Source organism: Anopheles stephensi, chromosome 3 (assembly GCF_013141755.1).
Source record: "Anopheles stephensi strain Indian chromosome 3, UCI_ANSTEP_V1.0, whole genome shotgun sequence".
NCBI classification, from domain to species: domain Eukaryota; kingdom Metazoa; phylum Arthropoda; class Insecta; order Diptera; family Culicidae; genus Anopheles; species Anopheles stephensi.
The window spans coordinates 61,310,976-61,329,315 of record NC_050203.1 but is presented as its reverse complement, the minus strand read 5'-3'; the positions used below and the strand labels follow the sequence as shown (position 1 = coordinate 61,329,315).

At 45.6% G+C, this 18,340-nt stretch overlaps 2 protein-coding genes across 17 annotated transcripts in view; one reads left to right on the top strand and one right to left on the bottom strand.

Annotated features, from left to right (window-relative positions):
- The window catches only part of LOC118513579 (crossover junction endonuclease MUS81-like), a 108,045-nt gene that overhangs the window by 47,753 nt on the left and 41,952 nt on the right, over positions 1 to 18,340 (bottom strand). The gene's annotated exons all lie outside the window — the stretch shown is intronic.
- LOC118513578 (rho GTPase-activating protein conundrum) overlaps positions 1 to 18,340 on the top strand; it is a 51,472-nt gene that overhangs the window by 27,659 nt on the left and 5,473 nt on the right. For 10 of the 13 annotated variants that reach the window (XM_036059529.1, XM_036059530.1, XM_036059532.1 and 7 more), the window contains exon 2: positions 5,480 to 5,948. In XM_036059529.1, coding sequence (XP_035915422.1) covers positions 5,762 to 5,948 — 187 coding nt within the window. In that variant the 5' untranslated portion in view covers positions 5,480 to 5,761. The other 3 variants (XM_036059527.1, XM_036059526.1, XM_036059528.1) reach the window with 3 other exon arrangements.

Below are 18,340 nucleotides of genomic sequence, written 5' to 3'. Positions count from 1 at the left end.
TATATAGCTTACTTTATTGGCCATTCTGTTATGGTGCTTTTCCACTGAGTCTTCTTGTTGTCTTCGTCAGTAGAGATTTGGCATTAAGTTTCGAATTTGATTTGTGTTTCCCAAAAGGAAGTTTTACTTTGGTTGCATGACTTGCTTCACTTAAGAACCTTTCTTAAAAGACCCATATCAAACGGTACGATAAGCAACGACATATCCAACATTCCAGCGAAAGTTGCGTTACACCCTTGGGAGCAGCGGACATGGCACACATCTTCGCTGACGTCAGTGGGAGTTTCACTTTCTTTCTCACGCGAAAACGCGCGCCCCGAAATGAACCAAGCGACAAAATCGGCATGGTACAACGACCACAACCCTTTGCAGCGATGGAATTCCTAGCCTCCCGCTGCTGCTGCTGCTGCTCATCATCCAGACCGTGCCCGTCCATCCTCGAGCGTCCTCGAGAAATTCGACGAATCAGCCTTTCCGACGAACTTGCCCTCGGGCACGCCGAGGTTGTAATTCAAAATTGTTACCACACTTCTTTCCGAGCCTGGGCAAGGTCTCCGCACGCTGGTAGTTGCTGGGTTTTGCAAAGTGCTACTCCACCCGATAGCCGCCGTGCGCACCGTCGTTGATCGTGACGTTCAGAAGAGAAGTTGAACCCACCCCAAAGAGGGAACCTGTTCGCGTGGCCCGTTCGTGTGGTCCCATGCGCAGGAAGGGGCCCAGTAATGAAGTATTCACCGTCACTGGGAGCTATCGGAGACCTGAGCGGTAAGCCATCTTGAGGCGTAGGCTTTGCGGTCGCTGCGAGGTCGCCCAAGCAATCGTATCGCCGTTGTCACTCGTGCGGTGGTGTGCTCGTTCTCTTTCGTGCACCACCGCCTCCTTGTCCTGGAGGTCAACCTGTTCGATCCAAAACGAGAATTTAATCACCGATCTCTGCAGCAGGGCCGGTCCTCCCTCGGGCCTGGACGCAGCCGCTGGGAATCTAAGAGAAATTAATGGCGCTGGCTGAGCATGAGTGGCTGCTGTGTGTGTGTGGAAAGCGTCCTACCATCTGGTTTTTTTTTTTGTTGGTGGGTACTGCGCATCAGCGCCCGAGTTGCTGTACCCAGAGGTCATGTCTGGGTTCACTTTTGCTTTCTACAAATGTGAAGATGCTCAAACACGGATCATAACGGATGGTGTTTTACCGTAGTTGGTTAACTCTGTAAACCTGTGCAATCCTGTCATGCTAGTAGCACCCTCGCCTGCCGGGAACTTGTCGCAATCACTTTCACTACCAGCAAACGATTTCTTCAACACGTTTCGTGCGGTAGAATATAACAATAAATTTACCGGCAGGAAGAGGACTTGGCCGATTCGTCTCCGTCTGCAGCGAGGTAGGTTTTGCCCTGAGGTTATCGACTCGTGTTCAACGTCTTGCTGCAAGTGTCCCCGATGGTCTTCGAGCCTACCGAGCTGCATCGATACGCTGACTGTCATTTCTGAAGGCGGGGGAAGGTAGTACAGTAGCTGCAGAAGGGATGAGTAACATAGCGGCTTCTAACGGTGGCCACAGTTTCCGGTGTGTTTGCTTCGGAGTAATGTCAAACGCTGACACGCCGCCAACACACAAGCATGGGCTGTCCGAAAACCGGACTCTATTAACGTCCGATGGTTCAGGCGCACTTGGTCATTTAAAGCGAGTTGCAACCACTTGACCACAGGTATCCGGAGTTATCCGCAGCCGGTTTCCACATGCATAATCCGATCCGCAGTTCCTAGTGTTCCCGCTGGTAGTGTTCGGTTTGGGTTCTGTGGTTTCGGTTGCCCGGGTCGGGGTACTGGTCGATCGGTCGGTCGGCACGTTTCGACACACTGAGCGTTGTCATAAGCGTCGCCGCTAGCGAAGCGAATGTAATAATAGTTTAATAGATATAGATGCATGCGGGAGCATGCATATCTTTCCGTTTGGTGCTGTGCAAACCAACGGTAGCAACTGGCAAGGCGCACCGATATGGATAATGTTGCGCTACTCATCTAGGTATTGAAATGTTTCCCACTGTCGAGTACGTGGGCATTTTGCCATAACTTTAGCGTGTTAAGAGGTTTCAGTTTCGCAATTTCTTCGGCAAATTATAGTTGTTTGGTTTTTGAAGAGCTTTATGTGGAGATGGCAGAGAATGTTTTCCATGGTCAAAGGGACCTTAACTTACTACTGGTGTAATGTTTTACGAAGGAAATTTATTGGTATATAATTGCATCTCTTTGCAAACTTCAAATTTTATGATACAATTGAAAGCTAAATGATCTACATTCACTCGCTCGTTTGTTGATTAATTGGTCCTTGGTACAACAAATAGCTATACACCATTGAAGCGGAATCATCATCATGAAGTAGCCGTATCCGTTACATTATTGGTCCATTATCTGTTTGGAAGGCTTTCAAAAAAGCACCCGGTACAAAGTAAACAACGTACATAACACCTCTTTCAGTGCGAATAGGCGTATGTAATGGTACGAAATGGGTTTGTTATTTTTTGCCTCTCATCCAATGCCATTCACTGTCATTCAATCAAAAGCAATGATCTGCAACTTACGTGCTATTTGAGGTGGCAAATGGATTCACGACACATCTGGCCATCCGTACGGACCCGACGGTTAAAGGCCAGTGTTTAATCCGATAGTGTCCGACATCTTTCTGGATTGTCGTCAATCGGACCTTAAATATCGCTGCTTCATTTCTTTCCACAATCACTGTAATCTGCATCCTGCACCTGCAGCTTCATGTCCTTCGGGGGGAGGTGTCTACGTAGACTTTCGGGGCGAAGGGCGCATGAAAAAAGGGGTAAGAATCGATACATCTTAAGAACGGTGCCAGTAATTGTGGCGCACACAGTGACTGTCAAAGTGCGTGATTGTACGGTAATCACACATCGATCGCGACAGTGATCGAGTGATCGCCCGCACATTCGATGGTTGCTTATAAAGTGCTCACGCCACACAACTAGTGCACCGGGGAAGGTGGTGGTGAAGAACTTCTCCCGCCAGTTCCTCCTGGGCTAGGGCCTGGTGATGGACACTTAAAGGGACACACAAAACCCAATTGTTACCCGTGTAACCTTCACCGTTGACCGCTCAAGATCATTGCGTTGGATTGTGCCTTGTTTGCTTGCTGTTGGAGGGCGTTTAATTGAATTTGTTCACGCAAAACCACCGAAGGTTTCGCGTTTCAAGAGACAAATGGCCGCCGGGAAGTGCCAGAGCGCGTTCGTGCGCGCTTCTTTCACTCGAATTCTGAACGAAAAATAAACCGGCAAAACCATTTACCAAGTCAAAATCAGAAACACTTGTCATGTGAAAGAGAACTTAAACCTTTTAATGCCTCGCAGGCATATAAGTGTAATGGCGGCGTAATTTCTGGTCCCTTTGTCCGGACAAGTGTCCGGATTGCGTTTCATTTTGTTATTCCACCCGTTCCTTCCTGGAGGTTTGCCTTTGATTCGCCATGCCTCAAAGGAAAAGATGAACGTGTGTGGGGAGAGTGTTTCAGCTTAGTTCAGGAAACACATTGCTTGCAAAACGTAGTCCCGCGCGACGAGGGTGTGCCACAGGAAGCTGCGTACATTTTTTTTTGTGCTGAATCATGCACACGTCAGGTTTGTGGAAGACGTTTGCGATTTAGGATATTTATCCTCCTGACAAGGTTGTGTTCCTAACGATATGTTTGTCTTGCGGAGAACGTTTCTTATAATGCTCAGTGTAACGTACATTTAATCGTACGTTGATTGTTGAGGATGTTTTCTCTTCTTAAGAGCTCTTCAAGTGCAGAATGCTTAAGGATAATCGATTAAGCAGTAATTTTTATTTTAAATTTCTTCTGAATTTATCATTCTCGGGGATTCACTTTATCCCATAGTGCGTTTTCCGTTCCGTTTCACCCAGTTAAAATTTCGGCCCATTCTACATTCGTGGTAAAGTTAGGCAAATCAACGACACCACATGACGCAATCTTCATCACATGGCGACCGAATTGATGGCAGCTTTACGAGAAAATTATATAATTGCATAAAAAGGCTGATCTGGCTGGGAGCGGTTTTTCCACTGCCAGGAGTCCGACCGCTCCCAACTAATCCGGCAGACGGGGAATGGTAGTTAATTTCTTTTTGTTCCCCCCGTACTTGAGCGAAGAGCGATTGTGAGGTTCCGTTTTCGTTTAATCACACAGTCACGAACGATTCTTCAGTGTCTTCAGATCTGATGGATAATTATCATTTGTTCCGAACATACCCTTTTACGAAAAGAAATGCCCGAAAAGCTTCTAGATTGCCATCCGTACAGTGTGCGGGATGGAGCTGCTTTTCTAGCAAGCATATTAATAGTGAACGTGTGAATGATGATTGATGATGGGTACTGAGCAAAGCTGACACTCAACGTTGGAGGTTTGTCTTAATTTTTGTTTCCGCCAATTGTCTGTTCGATCTAAAACGTGTGTTCTATAGTGCTTCCTGTGCGATAGGTACAGCTTTTGTTGCTTTCGATAGTTGGACCAGAAACCTTGTTTTCCTTACATGAAAATTAAATTGAAACTCCATTATGCAGTTATCATATAAGACCTCATGATATCTCATTAAAATGTTTAAGAATAATTCTTCCAAAATTGCGTTTTTACACCGGGGTTGCTTAATTAATTTACTTCAAAATGACCAAAAATTGATCTCATTATCTACGAATAAAATTTGATTATTAAAAAAAATTTCTTCTCTTTCTCATGTTGCAGCTAACACAACCAACCAAATCGTCTTCGCTGCACGATCGATCGATAAGAAAAAAGATTCCATAATCGCTGCCTCCAGCCGAATACATCTCACGCCGGCAGTCGCCTGAAAGCGGGGCTGATTGAAGCCTACGGCATAGCTAGACCCGCTCGGCAATTAGCTGCGATATAACCATTTCCGACAAATCACCACCAGTCGCGAGCGGTCCCCACAAAACGACAACAAACCACGCGTGTGCTGCTGTTGAGAGCAAACAGCAGTAGCAAACGATTTTCCACCCCAGGTCGGACGAACCATTTCCCTTTTGGCGTCGACGACCACACGACGCACGCTGAAGCCCGGAACAGGAAGTGAAATTGAAATTAATAGTGAAAAAGAGAGATGAAAAAGTGGCCAGTTAAACAAACCGCAGACGTCATACATTCGATGTGCGGTCGGTGAGACCGTATGCTTATCCGACAAGACGGTCGGAGGTGCGATTAGTGTGTTATGAAATAGTTAGAAAAAATGTCCCCCCCCCCCCCCCCCAGGCAGAAAGGACAGTAAGTGGGGCTTTCCGCCTCACATTGGCTGTTGGTTCACTCGGCAGCATCATCCACGTGGACCGAGCAGACGATGCTGTGTTTCTCTATCGCCATTTCCTATTTACCATGATCTTCACAATGCAGTGCAGTGTTAATTGTTTCTTTTAATTATATTTGTGTGTTTCTGTTTTCCAATTGTAGCAGCAAATAGTAGGTGAAAAATCAATACATAACCCGGAAGCATCGGTATCGTGCGAAAACGCCGATTGTAAGTTTGTGTTGAGCAAAGCAGCGCATAGTGGAAGCGAAGAGAAAGAATCCAAGTGCAACTGCTCCGTTAACCGCTCCAATGTTGTAGATCGCTCAAGGATCTGCAACCTTGCAACAGTGGCGGTGTGAAGTGTGTGTGAGTGAGGCGTGTTTGTGTTGGAAAGAGTGAAGTGCATCTGACGTACGGTGCAAACGAAACGAAGCCCGCTGATAATGCTATCGCGCATCGGAGGCGGCGGCCATCAGCAGCAGCCTTCGTCGGCTCCACCATCACCACCGGCCATAACGATGGCGGCGGGCAACCATCACCACAGAGTGCCACACGAGGTGGACGATCTGGATGAGTATCTGTCCGAGTACAAGCTGCAGGCACCGATTGAACCCATCGCCCATTACGCCGGTAAGTGGAAGGGACCTTGGCTCCGAAGATCGAGCTAACTACACATTCGCTGTACGATAAAGGGGTTGTAGTATGTATGCGAAACAAATGTTTGGACCTACGTATCCGTGCCCCAGCAATGCTCCAATCGCCCAAGATCGGTTTGTTTCCGTTCCGAATACATCTGATACAAGTGGAAACACATGCAGCTGTGTGGCTTATCTTAATTTTTGCACGCCCGTATCGATAGCGGTCTATTTGCTTAATTATCATTCCAACAAATCAAGGCTGCAGAGCTCGGCGAATACGCCTGGCTTCTTCAAGAGTGGATGGAGCATCTGTTGCGATAATGATATCTCACTGTTTTTCACCACACCACGATAACCTTTATCAGGAACTCCATCCTCGTGTATTCGGTGTTTATCTAATGATACAACTGTTGATGCGTGTTTTGATTGACATCTTTTTGGAACGGCGGGGGAGGCCCAGTTGTCAACAAGTTGTACCTTGGGATGGTACAACTGGGCATTGTTTTTATTTACTCCGTTTCGCCCAATGTCGGGAGGGACCAACAACTAGGTTTTAGATAGCATAGCAAAATGAAGCGTCTTGCTATATCAAACAACTACCAGTGGCATGTCTCTGCACGAGGCAAGAATGGCAATTCAATTAATTACATCCGATAGAATTGGCGCAGTGTTCAATTGAAGTGACCCTTAGGCATTCAATGCATCTTATTGGTCAGATCTTATCGACGCTGAAAATATGCGCCGATAAGATTGCAAAAAAAGAAACAATCCAATTGGATCACGTGGGATTAGATAAGACGGGCAGCAATAGCAAGAGGTTTCTTGCGGCTTTTACGTCTTTAGATTTGGAAAGAGAGAGTACCACTACAGTACGAAATCAAGTGATTCACTTTCATTAACCGAATACTTGAAAACGATTAGACGTCTAGGCAACAGTAAGACAACTAATTGTCTCAGATTCTTTTGAATGAAGCTGTACTAAAAACGTGACAGTTTGAGTACTTCGCACTTCACTAGTGCATTACTCACCTGGTCGTCGATAAATCTTCCCGCAAAGTGTTCAATTGTCACTTGAAGGCCCTTGAAATAGTCTGTTCTTTGTAGGTTCTAGGACTTAAAAATCAAAAAGACCGTTCTTACGATACTGACAGAAGAAAACCGAGAGTCAGCGGACAATGGCACAGGAAGGACAATTTTGAGACAATATGCACTTGGAGGATGAAAAATAGGTTTTAAGAAGGATGAAATAACACATATAAAAAAGGACATTATCTTGAGGTGCTCATCAGGAATCGGACAGCCATAACAATACTCTCTACAATCTTGAACACGGTTATCGTTTGAACTAAGTCATAAACTGACGCTCAATCCCAAACATTTTGATTTTGGTAATCAGTAGGTTAACAGGTATACTGTACAAGGTAACCATAAAATCCGTGTCTACCTCATCAGTTAAGTGACCTACAGTTCCTCCAAGTAGTTTAACATTTTTTATTAAATTTCCAATACTACAATAGCAGTCATTCTATTGCTCTAAATTATTTCGAAAATATAATACATCATATTAATGCGGAATTATTATACTGCAATGCAGATATAAACATAAATAAAAATAAAGGTTTGTGCAAGGTTTTTGTCCTCTTTATACTACTACAAACAAACAAACAAAAACCTCACAAGACATTGCAACTAATTGCCATTGGGGTTTTCCTCCTGGTAAGCACTTTTCTGCATTTAAATGCCTACTGTCCAATTAATATGCTTAATATGCTTTTATGCGATGCTTTCACAATCGATGCACCGTTAGTAAAATAATTCCCGGCCCTCCATTCCATCCGCCGTGTAACGGGAATTGCGGAACCTGCGCCACCCCCCGGGTGAACTCTAAATGATAATCGACGCCCGAAAGCGATCGTTCTAAAATGTTGGCTACTGAAGGTTTTTTCCCTCCTTCTGCTAGCTAAGAGTTAATGAAAATAACAACAACAACTCTTCCTCCTCCAAACCCTCCCAACCCGATGCACTGCATTTGCCTGCACATCACGCGACCGTTTGTATGATTTCACCGTGCGCACGTGAAATGTGCTGGAGCAGCTGCAGCGCAAAGACACAAACTGCAGCGTCGTTAGAAAATTGCGCACGGCAATGGCACCGCTTTCCCGGGTGATCGCGACCTGGTGGTAAACTGCACCCGCAAGCACGTGGTGTGCGTGTGTGTGTGCATTGCTGTCGGTTGTCTATTTTGCTTCTAGTTCGCTGGCGGCGGCCTTTTCCCTTCGCAGTTTTGTGTGGAATCGGTCCAATTGCGTTTCGCGGAGGAGAACCCCGTTTTCGGATGCACCACTTAAACCTATCCTTGATGCATCGCCCCGCAAGTCAAACGAGAATCACTGTCAATTTGTGCCGTATGTCGTTGGGAGATGCAATTTCGGAGGAAAAATATTTCAAAATTCCCCAGTTATTGACGATCATCATTAATACGCTTCCAATACTTAACGATACTGATACTTTTATGATGGGAATAAAATAAACAACTGAAAAGTAAAATTGATCCCCATCGCTAAGGTCCACTCTGCTGAAATCATTGAAGCGTACAAGGCCTTCATTAACTTCAATTTTAACTGTTTACTTACGAGTGGGTGACTACTCGTGGGCGAGTGGGCGGCGATGATCGGTTCGGTGAAACATTAACCCATTGGACAGCGGGATTGTCATTACCCGGCGCAGTTGAGCTCTGTCATTTTCCAGCCAATTCATTTGCTAATGATCGTAGTCCAATAGGTCGTTGAAATCGATACTGGGCGACAATTGGTGGGCCTGGTTGTCTGGAGTGCAGCATTACCAGGGTCTCTTTCCACACAAAATATTGAGCAATGGTTTTTGGCTCGAGCCGGCACTAGAAAGCGTACGGAAAGCGAATATTGCGAAAAGCGCTGTAACGTGCACATAAGGCATGATGAAACATGCATGTATTTGTATGATTTTGTAATAACTCTTTATTTTTGTATTGATGTATCAATTTTGTAGACTTGATTTTTCTCTATTAAAAATAAACTCTATTTGGAAAAAAATGACCCAATAAAGATATCAGGCCTCATTCTCCCCACAGTCCTCGTTAGAGCCCCTTTTTATCGATTTGTGTGGCACCCTTTTTTGACTGCTCATCAATCTAATATTTCCTAATCAGATTAGATTTCACGAGAATAATAACAAAAAAACAACTCAAATAAGAAAGCCGACACCGTCCGAAAGTTCAGCAGCAGCATTCACGCTCACGAAACCTTCAAGGCTAACCGAGCCACCGTCGCCTTCTCCAGCCAGTAAATTGACTTAAATCCGTTGATCAATTTATAGCTCGCAGCCTTTCGATTCGACGCAGAAGCCACCGAGCCATTTCGCACCACGCTCTTCACCTACCACAACGTGCGATTTATTAAGATACCGCCTTGCGTGTGCGACACCGCAATGGAGGATCATCTTCAGCAAACGACGTCCACGGTCGGTTTGGCTCTCACGCCAAACGATTATCGTCGGGCAAAAGGGATGATGCGAATCAGCACTCGATTCGATGGGTCGATGATTAAACGAGGCCATCTGCCACCGGGCAACAGTTCCCGCCGGCACGCCGTTCACGAACCGGGCCCGTCGTTGACCGCTTCAGGCTAAATAACCTGCTAACCTACCCCACAACACAACGCGGTGCATGGCGGTATCGGGATGATCGTTTCGTTTGGAAGGCGTTTTGAGGTTAAAATTTTAATGCATCCTCCGTTTATTACATCATCGGCACGCCGGTCGAAATCGATGATGCAGGCAAATATGTGTCGCCGGGCCGGTGATCCGATATGTGGGGATCCATCTTCGACGATCGGTGACCGTATCGGTGGCACAGCATCGGTAAATATGAAGTCTCCTCGAAAGACTGAGAAGCACTGACGCAACGCCAGCGGCAGTATCGATGAAGGGGGGAGGGTCCTCTGCTTGTGTGCTATCAGCCAGCGTTGGGTGTCACGTGGAAGGATCGTGATACATTGGGAAAGGTGAGGAAGCAAAAAGCAAATCTTCTCGAACCGTGTGGTGTGGAACATCCTCGACCGACACAATAACAAAAACTGGGAAATAAACGGAATAATCACATACACAGAAATCCCACCCGAGCCACACCTTTTGCTTGTTGCAGCGATATGTGGCTGGGTTCCGTTCGGGCAGACATTGCGCAAACAGACATATCGGTGGGATGGCCGAGAAGCTTGGGTAAGGGAATCGTCAGAAGGAGGAATAAACAAACTCATTTTCTTGCTTCCCCCTTTAAATGACTCCATCAACTTCCATCAGAAGGGCGTCTTTACACATTGTTGGATTGCCGTACGGATCGCTAAATTATCGCTCAACTTGCTGAAAACACAGCGTCTTTTACGGCGAGCACCGTGTACAGAAAACATAGGTTATTGCTAATCGTTCTCTAATTTGACCCCCAGTAGAATGTTCCCCTAAATGGAAACTGCTTATTGACTGCTTAATGATGCGTCGCCTCGTTGACCCCACACATTACAAAAATGTAGGTGGAAGGAAACAGCTCCATGAGCGAAGACGAGACCCCGGATCCACACGGTCAGACTTCGCTAAATGATCGCGTCATCGAGCACTGTCTCGGAACCGTTCTGCATCAAAGATTTGCGAATTGCGTTAGTGTTACAAAATCGAGCCCACCTTCCCGACAATAGCGATCGATTGTTCTGTCAGGCCTCGGCCATACCCGGCAGGAAAACAAACGATCAAGCGATCTCTCATAAACCCGGCCGGAGGTGGATGTAAACGAGCCGTTAATTGAACGCAGGTACATGTGTATATATGTTCATTCATCCAACTGTGATCGCTGGACGATGACGATGGTGAGATAGCGATCGCAAAAAGGGCCGAAACGGATCTTCTGCCAGGCGTACGCGCATGCACGAATTACAATTTGGCATTGTTTTTATCGATGAACGTGACGTTCGTCGCTTGCAGTCTTTCGTTTGCACGTGAGCCCCCTATCTCACTCTCACGCGAAAGTTCACAATGGTTCGTGGCGGGCTGCCGGTGGCGATGTTCCAAACCCTATCTGGCCGCTTATTAATTGTTGCGTAAGAGTTGCCTGCTCCGTAACGCAGCGAACGGTCTTGAGATCGACCACACCGAGATCGACGCGCCGATTGATTTGCGCACTTGCGTTGGACAATTTTTGCAGATGTTCCCCGTAGTGCCCAGAACGGTAACGAAGGGCTGATGGTGGTGAAACGATGGGGAAATCTTGCCCGGAGGGCAATTTGGACCAGAAGAAAGGCATGCCCCTATGGTGGCATTAAAGCGTATTGCTTTTGATTCCCGGCACACTGATTGACACGACAAGACACGCCGTGGCCTGTTTCGTAGGTGTGCCTGATTATTTCTCTCTCTCTCTCTCTCTCTCTCTCTCTCTCTATCACTCTCTCTGTCTCAGGGAGCATTCTTGTGTCGCGCAATGTTTCGTGAAAGGGTAGTACGGGATGGCTTGCCGGCACTCTTCCATCCTCGAACCGCGGACGGATGTTATTACGCTCGCGCGCGAACATCGGACACGCCGTTCGTGAATTATGGATTGCGTAAGGATCGCCGGCGATTTTTTGCGAATAATAATAATCGCCCACCCCAATCGACACAGAGATGATGGCGAGCGGGCCCTCACGGTGTACAGAGTTTTGGTGGAATGCGATCAGTTGAAGGTTCGCACGAGGTTTTTTTTTTGTCCAGCTGTGATTACACAGTGTCGAAAAGGAATCAATAAGATTTAAGCCAACTTTTTCAACCTCACTAGTTTGAAGTTAGTTTTGTCCGGCCGAATGGCACACGACCGCAATGTGTTGAAAGCGGTTTGCCAAATGTCAACGTTAGATGGTGCGGGCTTGACCTCTTGAACAGTGCCGGGACGGCTTAGCTTACAAATAAATTCTAATTCTTATGCTGTGTGCGCTCACCCGCGGCGGCTTGGTATGACCGGCGACTGACCATTGAACGTGACCATGTTTCATAACCGGGGAGCAACGCTTCACGTACGAGGGACCTAGACATCGGAGACTAGACGGGCGCGCTAGGTACGTGCGTAAACTTGGCGTCACGGATTTTTGGGCACCGGACTGTTGCAGCATTAGTCTTCCGATGCGATGCGAGTGCTTTGGAAGCGTTGGAGTGGAAGGTGTTAGAAAAGAAAACATGTTTTACAGATAAATATGTGTGTTCCGATTGTATTCAAATCACAGGCGCATTAGATTGCTTAAGATTTGCCCATTATTAAATAACTCTATTTGGTCATGCGAACTCGCCTTTTCGCTGAGGGGTTTAAAATTTTTTCCGACAGTTAAAAATTACTTCATTACGGCGGTCACTTATCATTGTCCAGAGGAAAAGTGATCAACGAAGAAAGCATTCCTATCCCGATGGGTGACTCCGTGTGTCAAGCCCGTCACCACATTAGACCCATTAGAGCTCCATTAGTCTCAACTCCGGAGACCAAAGAAAAGGGCTTTTGTTTCGGTGAAGACAGAGCCAAGACACGGGGCGTATTTCCTCCCTTAATGTACACTCAAATAAAGCATAGTTTTGCACTTCACCCATTCCAACCGGAGGAAGTATTCATACGATCCGTGCCGATTTGCAGTGCCGCTAAATTGCACTCGCTAACAACGATCGGGCGGCAACCCGATCCCCGCGTGGAATGCGAAAACACAGTACAGCAAGTAGCACATCAGCTTGTCACGCACCGAACACTTCCCTGAGTCCGCGTCCTGTTCAGCTATTCTTCACAGTATATCCATCCAGCACCAAGGCATGTTTAGGAGATCTCAATGTGTAATGTTCTCCGCTGCAGGGCCAAGCCCCTAATGGCACAGCACAATGCATGCGAAACAGCGCCTGCAAACTGTCACGCCGTTTTGTATCCGTCTCGAAGAAGGCTGTTGCATTCTGTCGCCATTTCGCATGCGTACCACATTGTATGCATAAGCGTACGGTCGAAGGGGAGATCAAGCAACAAGCCACGAAATGAGTTATATTTTTCGTACAAACATATGTTAGTCGCTCGCCCACCCCGTCTTCCAGTCGTCAAACCCACTGACCAACGCGGCGTGGTTTACACCACTGGGAGAAAATATACGGGGCTACGTGCCGAAGCATAAATATGCCAATCGTCGCTCACACTCGTGCGCTAATGAGTCGACTTTGACTTCGGGGTTTCGCTGTAAACTGGCGGCTGGCGTCCATTATCGGAAATTGGTAATTGGAGGATGGGCGGGTGGGAATTGTTTTGCATTCTCATAACTCATTACATTGTTGCATTCGATGATTGATTCCGACGACGAAGTTTCACGATCGTGACGAGGACTTCCTATCCACCTACCGAGAAGGTGTTGCTTAATTGAAAAATAAGAAAGTGTAAAGGCTCAGTGTTCGTGATGCTAATTGTTGTACACAAAAACTATGGAAAAAATCAATCAAAACCTTGGAATATAATGTCAAGAAAACAATAATTACCAGCACTTATGACACCAGCTATTACCCCTTAAATGGAAGTTTTAATAAAGCAACTAAAGCAAACTTCGGTGACCTGACCCTAAAGACGGTCCCATGTCGGTCGTTAAGCGTCCAAAACGGACAACGTAACTATCGAGTACCACACTAAACTGTCCTGCAGCGTTGTTTTGTTGCCGAATTGGCATTCGTAATTATCGAGCGTCTAAATGGCACCATAATGAAGTAGTTGTCATCATCTTTGCTGGCGAGCCGCGTACTAAGGCGCCCTGCAACGCCAATAATTGCCCCTGTTGCACTTTGGGAAATACAGATCATTGCCGTGTATTGTCATTATCAGATTTACTGCAGTGCCCTACAACCCCCTACGTTCCCGAAAGAGTTTTGCCGCCTTTTCTCACTCAATTGAAATGCTCCTGGCGGTGACCCATATCATTAGCGCATTCGCGTATGTTTTCTGACCCGTGGTCGACGTCGTCCGCCATGCCACCGACAATTCCGAGACAATTCAGTTCGAGGTGAACGGGTTCACGGGTTAGCGCTGTAGGAGGAGTCCACAAGAAGCACGCGGATGACGTCTCTTGCTGCAGTGGTTTACGCCGAGTCTGCTAGAGGCAATGTTTTTTTTGTAGTTATTTATTTTATCAGCTAATTGTTGACTTGCTGATGAACGCACCCTGGCACTGGAATGTGCAGACCGGACCATGCTGTGCTTCATAATTACGAATTGATTACGAATTGTACTTGAGTGTTTTATTTCATCCGTACGATCGATGCAATGCGAAATGTCACCACATGGCCCCTGTGAGGTGGTGGTGATGCAAAGGGGCCTTGCAAATACCCATCGGCAATCGAAACAATTAAGGTCGAGGTGATTGTGGCTATTGCGATTTACTCCCAGCAGTGGCACTCGTTGGTTTTGGTTTATTGTATTAAAGTGAAAATTAGTTTTTTGGTGATAGGATACTGAGGGCATCTAGGGGCGATGAATTAAGCTCTCCGCAATGTTACATTCCCTATCCTTGGACCAAACCTTCCTGATTTTCCATCAGCCATTCTGTGGACCGATTTGCCATGGCTTGGTGCTCCATCTTGTTGCAGGAAAAATATTTGAATTTTAGAGAAGATGGCCTGCATCCCCCCTAAATTTCGACTTCTCAGGAAACAGGATTAAAGGACTTATAATTTCTTTAGACATTCTCTTACAAACGAACGCTTCACTCTAGATCTAGAAGTTAAATTCAAGTATTGTTTGATGATCATCCTTTATCATATTTTCGCCTTGCAATTTGAAGCAGCAACTACAGCACCTCTTTAAAATCGTACCATTCTTTGTTACCTCAGTTACTATTTTAAGCTTAAAAATTGTCCCACTCTCCCACAAATGGAATTAATTGAGCGTGACGAATGGGCGATTCGATCACCCACTTCGGCACAGCGTTCAAACTGAACAGTTTCTCCGAATCGAAACTCAATGCCATACCATTCGAGCCACAACCTGCCTCACCTAATTGCATTGCAGCAGCAGGGCCTTGAATTTTGTGCGTACTCGTGCGACGCACGATAGAAAAGCAAATAAAATAAACCCACTGCTCGTAATTTTTGCTTCGATCGATTTCGCGCGCGCACTTGCAAAGGTGTTCGCTTCCCGTACAGATTGCCAACGGTGCCACACACACACACGGTGGACCGGTGGTGGGGGAGATGGATCGATTTCACAAAATCAAGATCGATGCAATTGTTATTGGCACCACGTACGAGAAAGTAACAACGGCACGCTGTGGCCCAATAAGGTCTAACGAAAAAAAAAATCCGTTGCTTCGGACCGAACCTTACCGAATGCAAATCATCGTCATCATCCACCACCATCGTTGCATACCCTTCTATAGCTCATATGTTTTCGTTCCGTGGATGTTTTTTTTCCTGTCCGGCTTTGCTGATCGCTGAAGAAGGTGAGCGCGTGCGTTCGCCATATAGGACGGGAAGTGAGCTTCAATTTCGGAACAGTGCAGTTACTCGTTCCCGTTTGATTTCTCGCATTTCGGGAGAGGGCATTCAATGAGCTAACCCTACGGCGCAAACACGTAGGGTTCTCCAAATTCATGGTTAGCAAAGTTAAGTGCTCGGGGTGGTCCCGGCCGGGCAACCGGTAACGTTCAATTGTGGATCGAAATTACCTCACTCGGAAGTCATTTGACTCGTTTCATCATGAACCGAAGGCCGTGATGTTACTCGAGGAAACCAGAAACTTCAATTTTTGGGGTTTTTTTCGGTACAGTTTCGCTCCCACGAGTTCCGGTGGTGTGATTTTTTCGCACATGTGTGTGTGATGAGATTTTGGGTAAAGGGAACATGTTGCCATTATCCATTGGAGAGAAATCTGGTGAGAAAGCTGTTCTTGTAACAGAGTAAAAGAATTATTAAACCTAATTATTGGCATTATTCGTCTCGCTGGCCTGATTCGTGTTAGGCTTGATTAGGCATTCTATACAAAAAATGGGATACATAATTAAACAAACATGTAAATCATAATTCCATCCTTTTGTGAAATTTAATTCCCCAAAAAGAAAGTGATTGCAGAAGAAATTGCCAAAATGATAACATAATTTGATAGTCAAAGGTATGCGTTCATACACAACATTTTTAAAACCCACCGATAACCGATGCTGTGGTAACGTTTCGCGATGGACGGGAAAAACAAGAGTCCCGAGTGAAAATAAGCAAAACGTGGAAAATGCATAACGATCTCATTATTAATATCCCAATTAGGGGCGAATTTTCGAATGAAACACAAATTTCATACCATTATTTACCTCCATTTGCTGTCTGCTGCCACTATCTTACACGATAAAAATGCCATCTTCCGGCAAATGAAAACTGCCGGAAGCAGTTGGAAAAACAAAACCGTCACTCAAAGCGCTTTCCCATGTGCGCTGTACTGTGGACTGTAGTGTTTAAGCGTATGACACGCGAGTTGATAGGCTCTTGTTGAACTATAAGAAGCAATTCAGCTCACTATCAAACCCTGTTCCCAGATGGTTAGCATATTAAAATAAAATGAAATTGAATCTTTACAAAGCAAATGGGTGAATTGCTCGCGGGGCAATGCAAGTCAAAACAAAGCAAATGCAAAACATATATACGCGTGAAGCGTCAGATGGGAAAAAACGAGCCAATCTCATTTACCGGGAGGGAAATGCGACAATCAGGTGTACAGGTGGGGGGATACGGCTGGATGCGAAATCATTATTGTAATCGTGAAGCCTCGTGAAGCCGGAACGCAGCGAATTAAGTGCACCAAATTTAAAACCTTATAAAACAGTCGCCACCTTCATTCGTCGGCGTGTGAGGACGTAGATGAGGAGCAACATCGTGGCGAGAGCATTTTTCCCATTTGTTTTTCTATTTTGGTGCTTTGGTTTTGGTCGGTGGCAGAGCGTGGAAAAAGTCCCATTACGGCCGCCTGTTAATTAATTATTAATTTATGCTCGCACTATACCTTTCCATTTTATGGGTTAGTGGTGCGAACAGGTCGTCTGGCGCAAGTGTGATGGAAAAATGTTGGTTTGCGTGTGGGGAACGGTTTCGTTTGTATTGGTCGTGATCTTGATTGGATCGAATTTCAAATGATGATTGGTGAGTTGCGAAAAAGCGTCAAAAAAAAAATAAACTTGGTTCGAAATAGTTTTGAATTATCATTTTTTAAGTAATTACTTTTACTCTCATTACATAAGTTACAAATTTACTTTTTACTCAAATTTACTCAAATGTTTAATTTACTTTGTAAAATATTTTTAAATAAATCGACTTATCTCCATCTGGACTTCCTGTAATTTTTATCATTTAAAATAAAAAAGATCTGATCTGTAAAACATCTCATTAGTTTTTGGGTCAAAAAATTAAATTGTATGTAAACGTCCAGCGATTTAAAAAACAAAAACCGCAACCACACACCACAACGGTGTCGCAATGCGTTATTAAATCATCACCATCGCCAGCCGTTTTTCCCATATCAAAAACACACACATTGGAACCGTTTGCTTAAGCGTTGTATCATTCCCGGTGCGGTAACGACATGCAGTTTATCATATTTGAACAATTTTTACTGCACCCAGCAACGTACAAGTAGGGCAGCGAAACGGACTGGGCATTGCATAAAGTTAGCCTGTTTTGTTTTTGCTGTCGACAGGGACCCCGTTCCCAGTAGACTCCTATCGGCTTGGTACGAGTGTCATCCAACAAACAGTAAGCCAAACCTAAATCCGCCACAGAGTCCGGGAGCGATGCAGTGTGTTAATTGTGGTCTGCAAAAACCGCGCCAGTGCTTAGTTGAACACCATAAACCCTTTTTTTATTAAACCTCCTCTGGTTCATGTAAATAAACCTTGCCGGTTACATTTTCTTACATAACATTAAACAGTCGCTTGTTTTCCCCGTGATTTTGTTGTTTTGTTTCCCCCGGTGGTCATTTGGTTTTGATGTTTTACTCATTTATACGCGTGAAAGCCCCTTCCAAACACGTTACGCTTTTTACACCAACGGGGTAAGCTTTCTTGCCGAAAGGGAAAACACTTTTGCCTCAGTAACCTAGAACTCGGCCGTGGTCGCGGCCGGATCGCGACATTCACAGACATGTCCCTGCGACATGCCCAGTGTGGGCGATGGTTGCAGGTAGTGGAGGTTATACGGACGATTAACCTTTGTGATTCTACGGTCCAAAAAAGGGGACTCTCGACCAGTGGCCAGTGAAGCTTCTGCAGGTCACCTTCAAGAAAGCGACCGCGAAGACACTGTCTCGCCCACCACCAACGCATTAGTGCCAGACATTGGTTTTCCTTTTTT